We start from the raw sequence: 13759 nt of genomic DNA on the forward strand, positions 1-13759 counted from the left end.
GTCCTGTGTGAATTTAAGTATGCTCTCTCTAATTCTCTCCTTCTCGCTTTCTTTCACTCTCTCGGAGGACCTGAGCCCTAGAACCATGCGTCAGGACTACCGGGCATGATGACTCCTTGCTGTCCCCAGTCCACCTGGCCTTGCTGCTGTTCCAGTTTCAACTGTTCTGCCTGCGGCTATGGAACCCTGACCTGTCCACCGGACATGCTACCTGTCCCAGACCTGCTGTTTTCAACTCTCTAGAGACTGCAGGAGCGGTAGAGATACTCTTAATGATCGGCTATGAAAAGCCAACTGACATTTACTCCTGAGGTGCTGACTTGCTACACCCTCGATAACTACTGTGATTATTATTATTTGACCATGCTGGTCATTTATGAACATTTGAACATCTTGGCCATGTTCTGTTATAATCTCCACCCGGCACAGCCAGAAGAGGACTGGCCACCCCTCATAGCCTGGTTCCTCTCTAGGTTCCTAGGTTTTGGCCTTTCTAGGAAGTTTTTCCTAGCCACCGTGCTTCTACACCTGCATTGCTTGCTGTTTGGGGTTTTAGGCTGAGTTTCTGTACAGCACTTCGAGATATTAGCTGATGTACGAAGGGCTATATAAATTAACTTGATTTGATTTAATATTTCAGTTGTATTTTTTTTTTTATAGATTTGCAAAAATTTCTAAAATCATGTAGATTGATGAAGGCAAACAACTATTTAATACATTTTAGAATAAGGCTGTAACATAACACAATTTGGAAAAAGTCAAGGGGTCTGAATATTTTCCAAATGCACCGTATCTGTGACCAACATATGCATATGCATCTGTATTCTCAGTCATGTAACCAATAGATTAAGGCCTAATGAATGCATTTCTATTGAATAATTTCCAACTGAACTGTAACTGTAATTGTTGCATTTATATTTTTGTTCGGTACAATTATAGACAAGTTGACTAGAAAATAGTCTCCCAAAAAATCGGAAATTATAAGCAAAAACATATCTAAATCAAGCTACCAAAAAAATCGTTAAGCTGTCTCTGACTGTAGCCTACAGTGCAATTTCGATTTTCACTGTCAGATTTTCACTGTCTCATAAGCCTAGTCGGGCGGTTGCAGGAGAGCAAACAGCTGACCCGAGCACCACTAGCAAAGACATTACAGTAGGAAGATAGACTAAAACTGCTTCTCTAATAGACATCCCTGATCACACTTGTCGGAGAGTTAATGGCGACGTTGCCTTGCTAAATTCATGCGTACAAACACGTCATTGGGTCTAACGATCGTCTCGCGCCAAACTGCGCATGTGCAAACCGTCTAATCAAAGGCTCTCCTTCGATATAAAGTTGTTTTTGACGAAACTGAAAACGTATCAGTTTGTTGTTCTCACGTGGTTGGAGTAATAACACGTTCATATACTTAAAACATTGGCTTGGATCTAGGTTATGCTTTTATTTGAGAAAATGAATAACTAAAGAAGATGTGTTCACTTCTCAAACCCCCGTGCTGGTCTGTTTCGCAAGGGTTCTCGGAAGTCTCGCGAGGTTGTGCCTCTGGGTTTAGAAACTGTGCTACTCGTCTGCGAGCATGCGTATTGACGATTTGTAGTGGGAAGAGCCATTCGGTCAACAACAGGGCAGCCACGGTCAGGTCGAATCTGAGCTCTGTGCAGAGAGGCCATACCATATGGGCTCAAAAACGGCTTTCCAAATGTAAAGAAAATGCTAATAACGTTGTGCTACGTCTACCTTTGGGTGCGCTTTCAAAAGTGCTACACAGTGGTAATTCGGAGCACCCTGCACAGATTGTGCGGGGGGAGCAAAACCAATGCAAGTAACGTTAGCTTTACATTCTGTGCCTTGAATCCACTGGGGAAGCCTCAACTTCAGAAAGGACAACCAACCTGCCTGCAAAGTGTCAATAAGCAGCTCAGTCCACCTCTGCCTGAGGACGTTTTTCTCAAGTTGGGCGACAAGGCTATTTACATAACCGAACCTCAGGTGACACGTTTGTTTGATATAGCTAGCTAGTATGTTAGCTACCATCCGAGGCCTTGACTTGTCAAAAAACATAAGCTACTCCGCTATCAAAGAATGGGCAAGATCAGCTTGCCAGCTAAATGACAGGCGTGAAGGTACGCATTCTGCTGCTCGGGTCCATTCAGAGCACGAAAATGTGAAATAGGCCTCCGTTATTAGCTATCAGTTTGTGCATGCTCTGAGGTAAATAGCTAATCCGTCAAAATCCAGTCAATTCTGATGTGAATTTGTCAGATTTTTGGTGCACATAAACTTACATGATATGTTAGTCATTTTACATAGTTTCGTATATGTGATAGTCTTACTAATGTCTAATGATCATACTAACTTTCTAAAACATGCTTTAATATCTATCCATACCATCAGTGTCCATACTGTAGATCAGTGTATATGTTGTCTGTATTATTGTTCCTAGGCATGTGAGGACCTCAGCAAGTGGACTCTTTTGTGGGGGTCCTCTCTGAGTTGTGGCCCACGGATAGAGAACATTTCTTTCATCATAGAGGCTACATCAGGACAAAGAGTGGGCAGCCAGGCTCATCACACTACAGAAAATAAAAAAGTATGGATCACAAGTATATTTATCGAGAAGCAAAGAAACTGTCAGTTTTTGTAGACTGTCAAGCATATACAGTGGCTTGCAAAAGTATTCACCCACTTGGCATTTTTCCTATTTTGTTGCCTTACAACATGGAATAAAAAAAATATTTATGGGGGGGGAGGTTCTCATTTGATTTGCACAACATGCCTACAACTTTGAAGATGCAAAATATTTTGTGAAATAAGACAAAGAAAAACAGAACTTGAGCACTCGTAACTACCCCCTCCCCTCCCACAAAAAAAGTCAATACTTTGTACAGCCACCTTTTGCAGAAATTACAGCTGCAAGCATCTTGGGGTATGTCTCAATAAGCTTGGCACATCTAGCCACAGGGATTTTGCCCATTCATCAAGGCAAAACTGCTCCAGCTCCTTCAAGTTGGATGGGTTCACTGGTGTACAGCAATCTTTAAGTCATACCACAGATTCTCAATTGGATTGAGGTCTGGGCTTTTGACTAGGCCATTCAAAGACATTTCAAGGTTTCCCCTTATACCACTCAAGTGTTGCTTTAGCAGTATGCTTAGGGTCATTGTCCTGCTGGAAGGTGAACCTCCGTCCCAGTCTCAAACCTCTGGAAGACTGAAACAGGTTTCCCTCAAGAATTTCTTTGTATTTAGCGCCATCCATCATTCCTTCAGTTCTGACCAGTTTCCCAGTCCCTGCTGATGGAAAAACATCCCCACAGCATGATGCTGCCACCACCATGCTTCACTCTGGAGATGGTGGTGTTGGGTTTGCGCCATAGTGTCATCTGATCAGAGTACCTTCTTCCATATGTTTGGGGAGTCTCCCACATGCCTTTTAGCAAACACCGAAAGGGTTTGCTTATTGTTTTCTTTAAGGAATGGCTTTTTCTAGCCACTCTTCCATAAAGCCCAGCTCTATGGAGTGTACGGCTTAAAGTGGTCCTTTGGACAGATACTCCAATCTCCGCTGTGGAGCTTTGCAACTCCTTCAGGGTCATCTTTGGTCTCTTTGTTGCCTCTGATTAATGCCATCCTTGCCTTGTCTGTGAGTTTTGTTGGGCGGCCCTCTCTTGGGAGGTTTGTTGGGGTGCCATTTTCTTTCCATTTTTTTAATAACAGATTTAATGGTGCTCCATGGGATGTTCAAAGTCTTGGATATTTTTTTATTTTTATAACCCAACCCTGATCTGTACTTCCCCACAACTTTGTCCCTGACCTGTTTGGAGAGTTCCTTGGTCTTCATGGTGTCGCAGACTCTGGGGCCTTTCAGAACAGGTGTATATCTACTCAGATCATGTGACAGATCATGTGACACTTAGATTGCACACAGATGGACTTATTTAACTAATTATGTGACTTCTGAAGTTCATTTGTTGCACCAGATCTTATTTAGGGGCTTCATAGCAAAGGGTGTGAATACATATGCACACACCACTTTTCCGTTTGTTATTTTTTGAAACAATTTCACTTCACCAATTTGGACAATTTTGTTTATGTTCATTACATAAAATCAATTTAAATTACAGGTTGTAATGCAACAAAATAGGAAAAAACGCCAAGGGGGATGAATACTTTTGCAAGGCACTGTATGTGACAAAACTAACACTGAACAAAAATATAAATGCAACAAGTAAAAATGTAATGGGTGGGGATAGGTCACAGATACCTTTTAAAGGTAGTGGCGTGGATCAGAAAGCCAGTCAGTATCTGGTGTGACCACCATTTGTTTCCCCTCATGCTGTGTGAAACATCTCTTTGGCATATAGTTGATCAGGCTGTAGATTGTGGCCTGTGGAATGTTGTACCACTCCTCTTCAACGTCTGTGCAAAGTTTCTGGATATTGGCCTGGAACTGGAACACACTCGTACACGTCGATCCAAAGCATCCCAGACATGCTCAATGGGTGACATGTCTGGTGAGTATGCAGGCCATGAAAGAACTAAGACATTTTCAGCTTCCAGGAATTGTGTACAGATCTTTGCGACATGGGGCCGTGCATTATCATGCTGAAACATGAGGTGATGGCGGCGGATGAATGGCATGACAATAGGCCTCAGGATCTCATCATGGTATCTCTGTGCATTCAAATTGCCATCAATAAAATGGGTCACTCTGTTCACAACGTTGACATCAGCAAGCGCTCGCCCACACGACTCCATACACGCTATCTGCCATCTGCCCGGTACAGTTGAAACTGTGATTCATCCGTGAAGAGCACACCTCTATGCCAGTGGCCATCGAAGGTGAGCGTTTTCCCACTGAAGTCAGTGACAACGCCGAACTGCAGTCATGTCAAGACCCTGGTGTGGATGACCAGCACACAGATGAGTTTCCCTGAGACGCTTTCTGACCGTTTGTGCAGAAATTCTTCGGTTGTGCTTATGGAACATTTTAATTTTAACACTTTAATTTCATGAAACATGAGACCAACACTTTACATGTTGCATTTATGTTTTTGTTCACTGTAGCAAGTGAGGAATGTGCAGTCTAATGTTTTGCTGCTCGTTTCATAGCAAAGTTTGTAAATAATAGATGCAAATGATATACTTCTTCCAGGTAAGCCTACTTTGCAGTTAACATTTTAATTGAGAAAGTTTTGGGGAAAGTATTTCTGTCAACCCACAAGACGGTTATCACATCAACTTGGCTACACATAGAGTGATAGACAAAAGCGTGCACCACACAGACAGACGGGCAATATTGCTGGAAAGTAATTGGCAGAATTGTGTTAGGTTTGGCTTTTTAAGCCAGTGGTGCTTAACCAGGTGTGGTGGGATAATGTCACTGTTGCGTTGATTAGATAGTAGCTTGTTAGTGTTGGATGCTTGTGAGATTTGTTTATGACAGTTTGCGGTGGAACACGTGAAAATTGCACATACTTTCAGAATTGTTTGGTGAGCTACTCATAGGTGGGCTGTGAGCTACTGTTAGCTTGCGATCGACTGGTTGGAGACCCCTGCACTAGTTACTGTTGCCTAGGGTCGGGTTTTTGAGACTATGCTTGTATAGTTCGGGGGGGGGGGGGATGCTCTCTTTTGCTGACTGGACAGAGGATTTGAACCTTAGACAGGTCACTTTCTTTCCTTCTGAGTGTTTACTTCCGCTCCATTGTTCCTCACGTCTGGGTGGGACTGCACTGGACAGTGAAACCCCACTCTGTTCGATTGGGCTGTTTTCCTTCAAAAGGCTCAAGGGAAGACAGAGCCTCTGGCCTTTTGGAAGTCATGTTTTAAAAAGCAGGTCTTTAATATGGAGGGTCAACTGACACTTGAGATGTTAAGATCCTGGAGCCAAAATGTTTTGGTTGGAGAGGAAATCCTTAATTCCCCTTAAGCCTTTTAAAGGTCCCTTTAAACACACAAATTGTTATTTTACTCAGGCAGCAGGTAGATTTTGCTTAGTTACTCAAAAGTGGTAAAGCAGTGCAGTATCTATGTTCTGTTGATTGTTGAACTAATCCCGATCCCAACTAATCTAGAAAACTAAGTCTGATATGATCCTCTTTTCCTTCCACCGTCCACTAACGGTTAAATCCTACTGACCTGTGTACTATGCTGTGTTTTCTAGGTGCTGAAGTGGTCAGACTACTGTCTCCCTCTGGCCTGTAGCCCAGTGCAGCCGTTCAGGGCCGTGGCTCAGGCCAGCGTTGACAACTTCAGCCGCCTTGGGGTGGCGTTTATGGAAGATCGCCTTCAGCTGGATAATGGACTAGTGCCTTCAAAGATAGTCTGTGAGTGTCGTTATTGCAAAAATGTCAATGGTTTCTCATCTCGTGTGTGTATATACAGTTTTATACCTATCCTCAACTTTATTGTAAACCTAGGATATTTAAAATATAAATGTTAGTATTTTTAAGGTTATTTTTAAAAGAGGCAATTTTTTTCCTAACTGCAGATAAGTTTCAGTTCTTGGCGAATGCCATCTCAGAACTTCACTTAGCTAGGCTATATCCAAAAACATGATACAAATCAGTTTTCCAAGTCTATTGTGACATTTTTTCACATTGCTTAAAACTGAGAGAGGGACACATTTTGCAATTCAAATATTGCCCTTTGTACTCATTTCCCCAGCTGTCCTGCTCCGAGAATCTGCGTTCAAAGAACTTCTGGAGAAGGGAAAGTCGGAAAAGCACATCACTTCCCTCTCCCTCAAAAAACAGACTGAGATCATCCTCTCTGAGCCTTCTCCCTGCGAGTGGGAGGTACTCTCAGTGAGAGGCGACCTCCAGCTAACACAAAATAGGAAGTGCAGCCTCCTCCAACCGCCAGAGATCCAGAGGGCTTTAGTGGAAAGACGAGGCTCCGAGCCCCTACGAGGAGCCAGCCCTGGGGTGGACAGCGGGGACAACTCACTTGGCATCAACCACCAGCACATGGAGGGCCACGGCCGCCACCTCCACCTCTCCAGCTGCCACGAGTGCCTGGAGCTGGAGAACAGCACCATCCTCTCCGTCAAGTACGCCTCGGTCGACAACATCCCTGACCTTCCCGATGACTACGCCACATGCACGGACAGCGGGGACGAGACTCTGGACGAGTTTGAGGAGGATGAGGCAGAGAGCTTTGTTGGTCAAAGCCGGCGGGTCAACGTTACCGGGAAGCCCCCCAACGTGCTGGTGTTCACGGGTGGCTGCCAAGAGAGGTTCCAGAGGATGCGTTCGCTGCTGGGCGAGTGCATCGACATGGACAGCTACACGGTGTACCCCCTGAGGCCCCAGCAAGCCCTCAGTGAACCCTGGCTGGAGAGTGCCACCCTGCTAGTGCTGGCCTCAGACGAACCCCTTACCCCCCAGCTCCAGGCCCGTTTCCTTGCATACCTGGAGCAGGGTGGCAGGGTCCTGGGGCTCTCCTCCACCCTCTGCCCCACGGGGCTGGCCCTGGTGCCCAGGAAGAGCAGGAGGAGCCAGATCTGCAGGCTAAGCTTCACCAAGGCTGATACCACAGAGCTGGATCTGAGCGTGCTTGCCAGCGGGAGTGTGTTTGTCAGGGAGCTGCAGAGTGGTGGGGACCCTGGAGAGACAGAAGTCTGGGGGGAGCTGAAGTGGGACGGAGATGGTGTAGACAAGGACATGGTCATCGTCAGGGTGACGCGTGGAGAGGACCGAGGGGAGGCTGTGCTGTGTCAGGTTTGCACTCCACTGTCTCGATCAGTCAAAGATTAATTTCACATGTAAAGCACTAGATTTGTAAATAAAATGCTCAATAAATGGAAAGTATTGCTGCTGTTCATGTTAACTAACTTATTTAGCAATTAATATACCATATTCATTCATTTAGATGAATGTGCATTTTACAACCACTTAACCTTTCAGCTGACCTTTGCCCTCTCACCACTGACCTCAGGTGCACCTGGAGACGGCCCCCAACTCTGAAGATATTGTGTCGTCTCAGGGTTTTGACGAGCTGAAGATGAGCAATGCGTGTCGCTACGAGGTCCTGACGGAGATCATTACCTCCCTGGGCCTGAGCTGTGAGCAGAGTCAGGCCCCGCCCGCCAGCCCTGTCTACCTCCTCGCCACCTCTGAGGTACGTACCTGACTCCTCCCTTGCTACCTATCCATTAACGCTAAAGCCTCTCCCAGCCAGAGCCGTGTTCAGTATGCACAAGGTTTTTGGAATGTGCAGATATTTATTCAGAAATATATTGTGTAGAACAGACATGCTTCTGACAGAGTTAAGGAGTCATGACTGCTCTATTCATGGTATTTCTATCTGCATCGGTCAGTGTTGCATATAGTGTATGCACCTGACTAAACGTGACCTAGGCTTCCCCACCCTACATTTGATCAGTAACAAATTCTATATTTCTACATTGGCCTGTGGTGTGAGCATGGCTGGCTAGCCTGCCCCACAATATCCAGACAACTGGGGATGGAAACCTTCAACTCTCTTGTCTGTTATTAGAGTTCTCACATTACTCCTGTCCTCAAGTTGGATAAAAAAAACTCCTACTGCTTTAACAATGTTAGCTCATCAGTCTCTCAACTAGATATGCCGTGAGGCTGACTGCTGATCAAAGGTCTGTTCTAGCTCTACTGTTTGTGTTCTTGTGGAGCCCTGCCCTCACTTATTTTGACTGGCCCTCTGGACACATAAACCTGCTCTAAGCCTGTTGCCTATAATGGACATGCATTTGCATGTATTAAGAATCAAAATGGTTTCCACATGTTCAGGCCCGTCTGGGGCGTGTCTGGACTAGTGCTGCCACAATAAACATTTACCCAGGCAATTATGGTCTGGTGGTGGTGGTGGGGGTGTGTGAGGCCTGACATGGACGTAAGAGTCTCTCACACACACACACACACACACACACACACACACACACACCCTATTGCTCAGTGCACAATGCAGTTTCTCTATGTGATGTCAGTGGTGACAGTTCAAAAAGTGCCACCAGTCTGTGTGCACCCAGTCGCTTACTAGCAGGCTGAGGCTATTAATGCTATTACTCCCAGTCAACGTGCTGCCTGGCAGGCTGAAGCTATTACTCCCAGTCAACTTGCTGCCTGGCAGGCTGAGGCTATTACTCCCAGTCAACTTGCTGCCTGGCAGGCTGAGGCTATTACTCCATTGTGTTTGAGGATGAGGCCCCTGACTTTTTCATTGACATTCGAAAAGGCCCGCCGGCAAAGTGCTGTGCTCTGCTGTGGTATGTGGGGAATTAGCTCTGGGAGTTAATCAGTGTTTGAGATGGATCACTGACTATTTACTCACCCACTTCAGAGGCATCTCAGAGGGTTATGCCAGGCTCTCGCCACTGATTGGCCTAACAGGCCTCTGAGAGCAGGAAGTGAAACGCCTCAGGACCACACACCAAGAGACCAGGGTTCCGGTCTAGAAGCATGGTTTCGACTGCAACTACAGTCTTGCTTCGGTACTGCAGTTTAACTGACGCCTGGCCAAGAAAGACAATTTCCATAGACGGCCACATAGAGAAGTCAGATTAGAAAATTCCTAATAAGACGCTTTAGTCATCACCTTTGTGCACAAAACATCCATTGAATTATTCAAATTATTGTTGCTGAGGCCGATTATTTTATTTTCTCTATCGCTCACAGCCGAAGATATTAACATTACGTTGAAAACTACGGTCGGAAATCTTGGATGCTCTCAATTTCTATATACCTCCTTGCCACAGACAGCCAGGCTGTTTCTGGAGGCTTCAGCCTTAGCAGTTATGTATAATCTAGATAAACCCACAAGGGCTAGAGAGTCTAGAGTAGGTCTGTCAGATAGGGAGAAGTGCTGAAATGCAGCACTTGAGTTGGGAAAAGATTGTGAAAATGTAATTATTTCAGCCTGGGTCTTAAGACTGCAGCCCAGGTGTTATGTTACTCTAGTCTGTTGTACCCTCTTGGCAGGGGATACAAATGACAGCAGAAGTTTTCCTATGCACCTGTGGTGAAATAACTCTCCACTAGATGGCAGAATATCTCTATTTTGCTCCTTATGAGTACTACAACTCCATCTCTCTGGTATTTCATAGTGTTTGTTGTGGTGATTCGTCTTAGCAAAAAAACAAATAATTCAGTCACTTTGATTAACTTTCTTGAGTATTCTTTATCAAAGTGTGCACTTACTGAAAAATAAATCAAAGAACGTACTACCCCAGTACAGTTGTACGTCAAAATAAAATTCACGCTGCCCACGATTTGTGAGCCCCAAAACCAATGCATTATCTCATAATGCCAAATAAAGACATCAATGTACCCTGGACAGGAGAGATGTCACACACCCGTTGCCTTCCGCTTGGCAAATCTTATGGGCCCACTTGAACGACTCTGACAAGTTAAGTTATTTATTTATCCATACACTTGGCCCTAGTTGGCCTCCCTCTGCCCGACAATGCAAACGTGTTTCCCGAAAAGGCCTAAAATGTAGTTTAATTATGACTGTTTGGACTGGGCTGTGACTTCTTCACCCCACTGCCCCAGCAACTTTGTTAAAACATACACCAGGATGATGAAAGCGAGGGCATGCAGGATCGCTTCCAGATTGTTCTTGGAAAATGGAAGGTGCTTTGAGGAATTGGAGGGGATTAGATAGTGTACCACAGAAATAGAATGAACTCTATAGAGTGTATTCTGTGCACCTTGGCTAGAGCGGATGGACTGTGTGCATCTGGCAATGCAACCTCTGGAATTTGTAGTGGAGGCCCTGGTGTTATTGTTATTACCCAGGTTCCTTTGCTCTAGCCCGTCACATGGCATTGGCTTGCTCAGAGGAACTCTGTGCTCAGACAGATTGATCAAGGGAGCGTTTATTTCCCTTTTCCCCTCTACTGCTCACTTCTTCTCTCCCTATCTCCTTACTCTCTCATCCCTCTGATTTCCCTGCTATTCTTTCTCTAATCTGACAAACCAATTATCAAAATCAAATTGTATTGGTCACGTATTTAGCAGATGTTATTGTGGGTGTAACGAAATGCTTGTGTTCCTAGCTCCAACAGTACCGTAGTATCTAACAATTCACAATAATACACACAAATCTAAAATAATCGAATTAAGAAATATTTACATATTAGCTCAAGCAATGTCGGAGTAGCATTGAATAGAATACAGTATATACATATGAGATGAGTTAAGCAGTATGTAAACATTAAAATATTACTAAAGTAACTAGTGTTCCATTATTGAAGTGGCCAGTGATTCCAAGTCTATGTATATAGGGCAGCAGCCTCTAAGGTGCAGGGTTACGTAACCGGGTGGAAGCCGGCTAGTGATGGCTATTTAACACTCTGATGGCCTTGAGATAGAAGCTGTTTTTCAGTGTCTTGGTCCCAGCTTTGATGCACCTGTAATAACCTCGCCTTCTGGATGATAGCGGGGTGAACAGGCCGTGGCTCGGGTGGCTGATGTCCTTGATGATCTTTTTGGCCTTCCTGTGACATCGGGTGCTGTAGGTGTTCTGGAGGGCAGGTAGTTTGCCTCCGGTGATGTGTTGGGCAGACCACACCACCTTCCCAGAGCCCAGCGGTTGCGGGCGGTGCAGTTGCCGTACCAGGTGGTGATACAGCCCGACAGGATGCTCTCAGTTGTGCATCTGTAAGAGTTTGAGTGTTTTAGGGGCCAAGACAAATTTCTTAAGCCTCCTGAGGTTGAAGAGATGCTGTTGCACCTATATCACCACACTGTCTGTCTGGGTGGACCATTTCAGATTGTCAGTGATGTGTAGGTCGAGGAACTTGAAGCTTTCCACCTCCACTGCAGTCCTGTAGATGTGGATAGAGTCGTGCTCCCTCTGCTGTTTCTTGAAGTCAACGATCAGCTCTTTTGTTTTGTTGACGTTGAGTGAGAGGTTATTTTTCTGGCACCACTCTCCCAGGGCCCTCACCTCCTCCCTGTACTGGGCTATAGTCAATGAACAGCATTCTTACATAGGTATTCCTCTTGTCCAGATGGGATAGGGCAGTGTAATGGTGATTGCATCGTCTGTGGATCTATTGGGGTGGTAAGCAAATTGAAGTGGGTCTAGCGTGTCAGGTAAGGTAGAGGTGATATGATCCTTAACTAGAAGTGAGTGCTATGGGGCGATAGCCATTTAGTTCAGTTACCTTTGCTTTGTTGTGTACTGTAACAATGGTGGACATCTTGCAGCAAGTGGGGACAGCAGACTGGGATAGGGAGACATTGAATATCTCCGTAAACACTGCAGCCAGCTGGTCTGTGCATTCTCTGAAGAAGCGGCTAGGGATGATGTCTGGGCCGGCAGCCTTGCGAGAGTTAACACGCTTAAATGTCTCAACTCACGTCGGCCACGGAGAAGGGGAACCCACAGTCCTTGGTAGCGGTCCGTGTCTGTGTCACTGTGTTATCCTCAAAGCGGGAGGTGTTTAGCTTGTCCAGAAGCAAGACGTCGGTGTCCGTGACGTGGCTGGTTTTCCCTTTATAGTCCGTGATTGTCTGTAGACCCTGCAACATGCGTCTCGTGTCTGAGCTGTTGAATTGCAACTCCACTTTGTCTCTGTACTGATGTTTTGCCTGTTTGATTGCCTTACGGAGGGAATAAGTACACTGTTTGTATTCGGCGATATTCCCAGTCACCTTGTCATGGTAAAATGCAGTGGTTCGCACTTTTAGTTTTGTGCGAATGCTGCCATCTATCAACGGTTTCTGGTTTGGGTAGGTTTTAATAGTCACAGTGGGTACAACATCTTCTATACACTTCCTGATGAACTCAGTCAGAGTATCCGTTTATTTGTCGATGTTATTCTCAGAGGCTACCCGGAACATATCCCAGTCCGCGTGATCAAAACAATCTTGAAACATGGATTCCGATTGGTCAGACAAGCATTGAATAGACCTTAGAACGGGTACTTCCTGTTTCTGCTTATAGGAAGGGAGGAGCAAAATGGAGTTGTGCGCCCACATTTTTTTTCTTTGTCTTAAACACTATTTAGATGTTTTCAGTTCGTACTAGTCAGGTTATGATAGTTTTTAAGATACAACAGCAGACACACTGGCAGTGCTTTCAATAGAGAAACCTGCTGAGCTCCCTGCTCCTTATCCCTGTAAGCCCAGAGATGTCAGACTTGTTAAGTGGCCCAACCAGTCTCCAGTGACCGCCCTCTCCTTTGTGATTGGCACAAAGCAGATAATTGAGGCATGCAGATCAGCGACCCTAATTGATTAACCATCACTGTATTTGCTAAATATGGATTTGGGCTAATTAGGCCGTCATCCTTGTCCTCTCTCGTTGCCAAGGGGGTGCTAAACACATACATTTACGTAGCAGATGGTGCCTTGAGAGGTTAAAAAATGACCTAATTTGAGGAGATGAAAGGAGCACCACGTATCCTCTTTAATAAACCGAGTATCTTCTTTTGGTGTGGGGTGGCAGAAATGACTATTAATCCACTCACTCAAAATTCTAGTAACTTTCCCCAAATTGGAGGATTAGCTGTACATTTTCACTTCCCCTAGTTATTATATTATGAGGAAATATAAATAAATGAAAAGTAAACTACAGAACACCACTAGAAATGTGCATGTATTTTTTTCATGTATTAGTAACATGGAAAAGAACATGGATACTTGAATAATACTTGATGTAATACTTAAACTATATTTAGCTGAAAATAAATAAGAATTAGTAAAATGTTTGAATGACCATAACATGATTAAATAGCAACATTATATACTTTAAATTGGTAGCTACCA

The 13759-nt window shown here is 44.8% G+C and overlaps 1 protein-coding gene across 4 annotated transcripts in view; it reads left to right on the top strand.

Annotated features, from left to right (window-relative positions):
- Positions 1–1593: 1593 nt before the first annotated feature.
- The window catches only part of hlcs (holocarboxylase synthetase (biotin-(proprionyl-CoA-carboxylase (ATP-hydrolysing)) ligase)), a 41452-nt gene continuing 29286 nt past the window's right edge, over positions 1594–13759 (top strand). Inside the window, exons 1-5 of one of the 4 annotated variants that reach the window (XM_055874990.1) lie at positions 1594–1992; positions 2447–2593; positions 6169–6331; positions 6672–7726; positions 7944–8126. In XM_055874990.1, the coding sequence (XP_055730965.1) occupies positions 1714–1992; positions 2447–2593; positions 6169–6331; positions 6672–7726; positions 7944–8126 (1827 nt within the window). In that variant the 5' untranslated portion in view covers positions 1594–1713. Of the gene's footprint in view, positions 2127–2446; positions 2594–6168; positions 6332–6671; positions 7727–7943; positions 8127–13759 lie in introns of all 4 variants that reach the window. The other 3 variants (XM_055875009.1, XM_055875000.1, XM_055875017.1) reach the window with 3 other exon arrangements.

The sequence above is a fragment of the Salvelinus fontinalis genome, chromosome 2, assembly GCF_029448725.1.
Source record: "Salvelinus fontinalis isolate EN_2023a chromosome 2, ASM2944872v1, whole genome shotgun sequence".
Classification (NCBI taxonomy): domain Eukaryota; kingdom Metazoa; phylum Chordata; class Actinopteri; order Salmoniformes; family Salmonidae; genus Salvelinus; species Salvelinus fontinalis.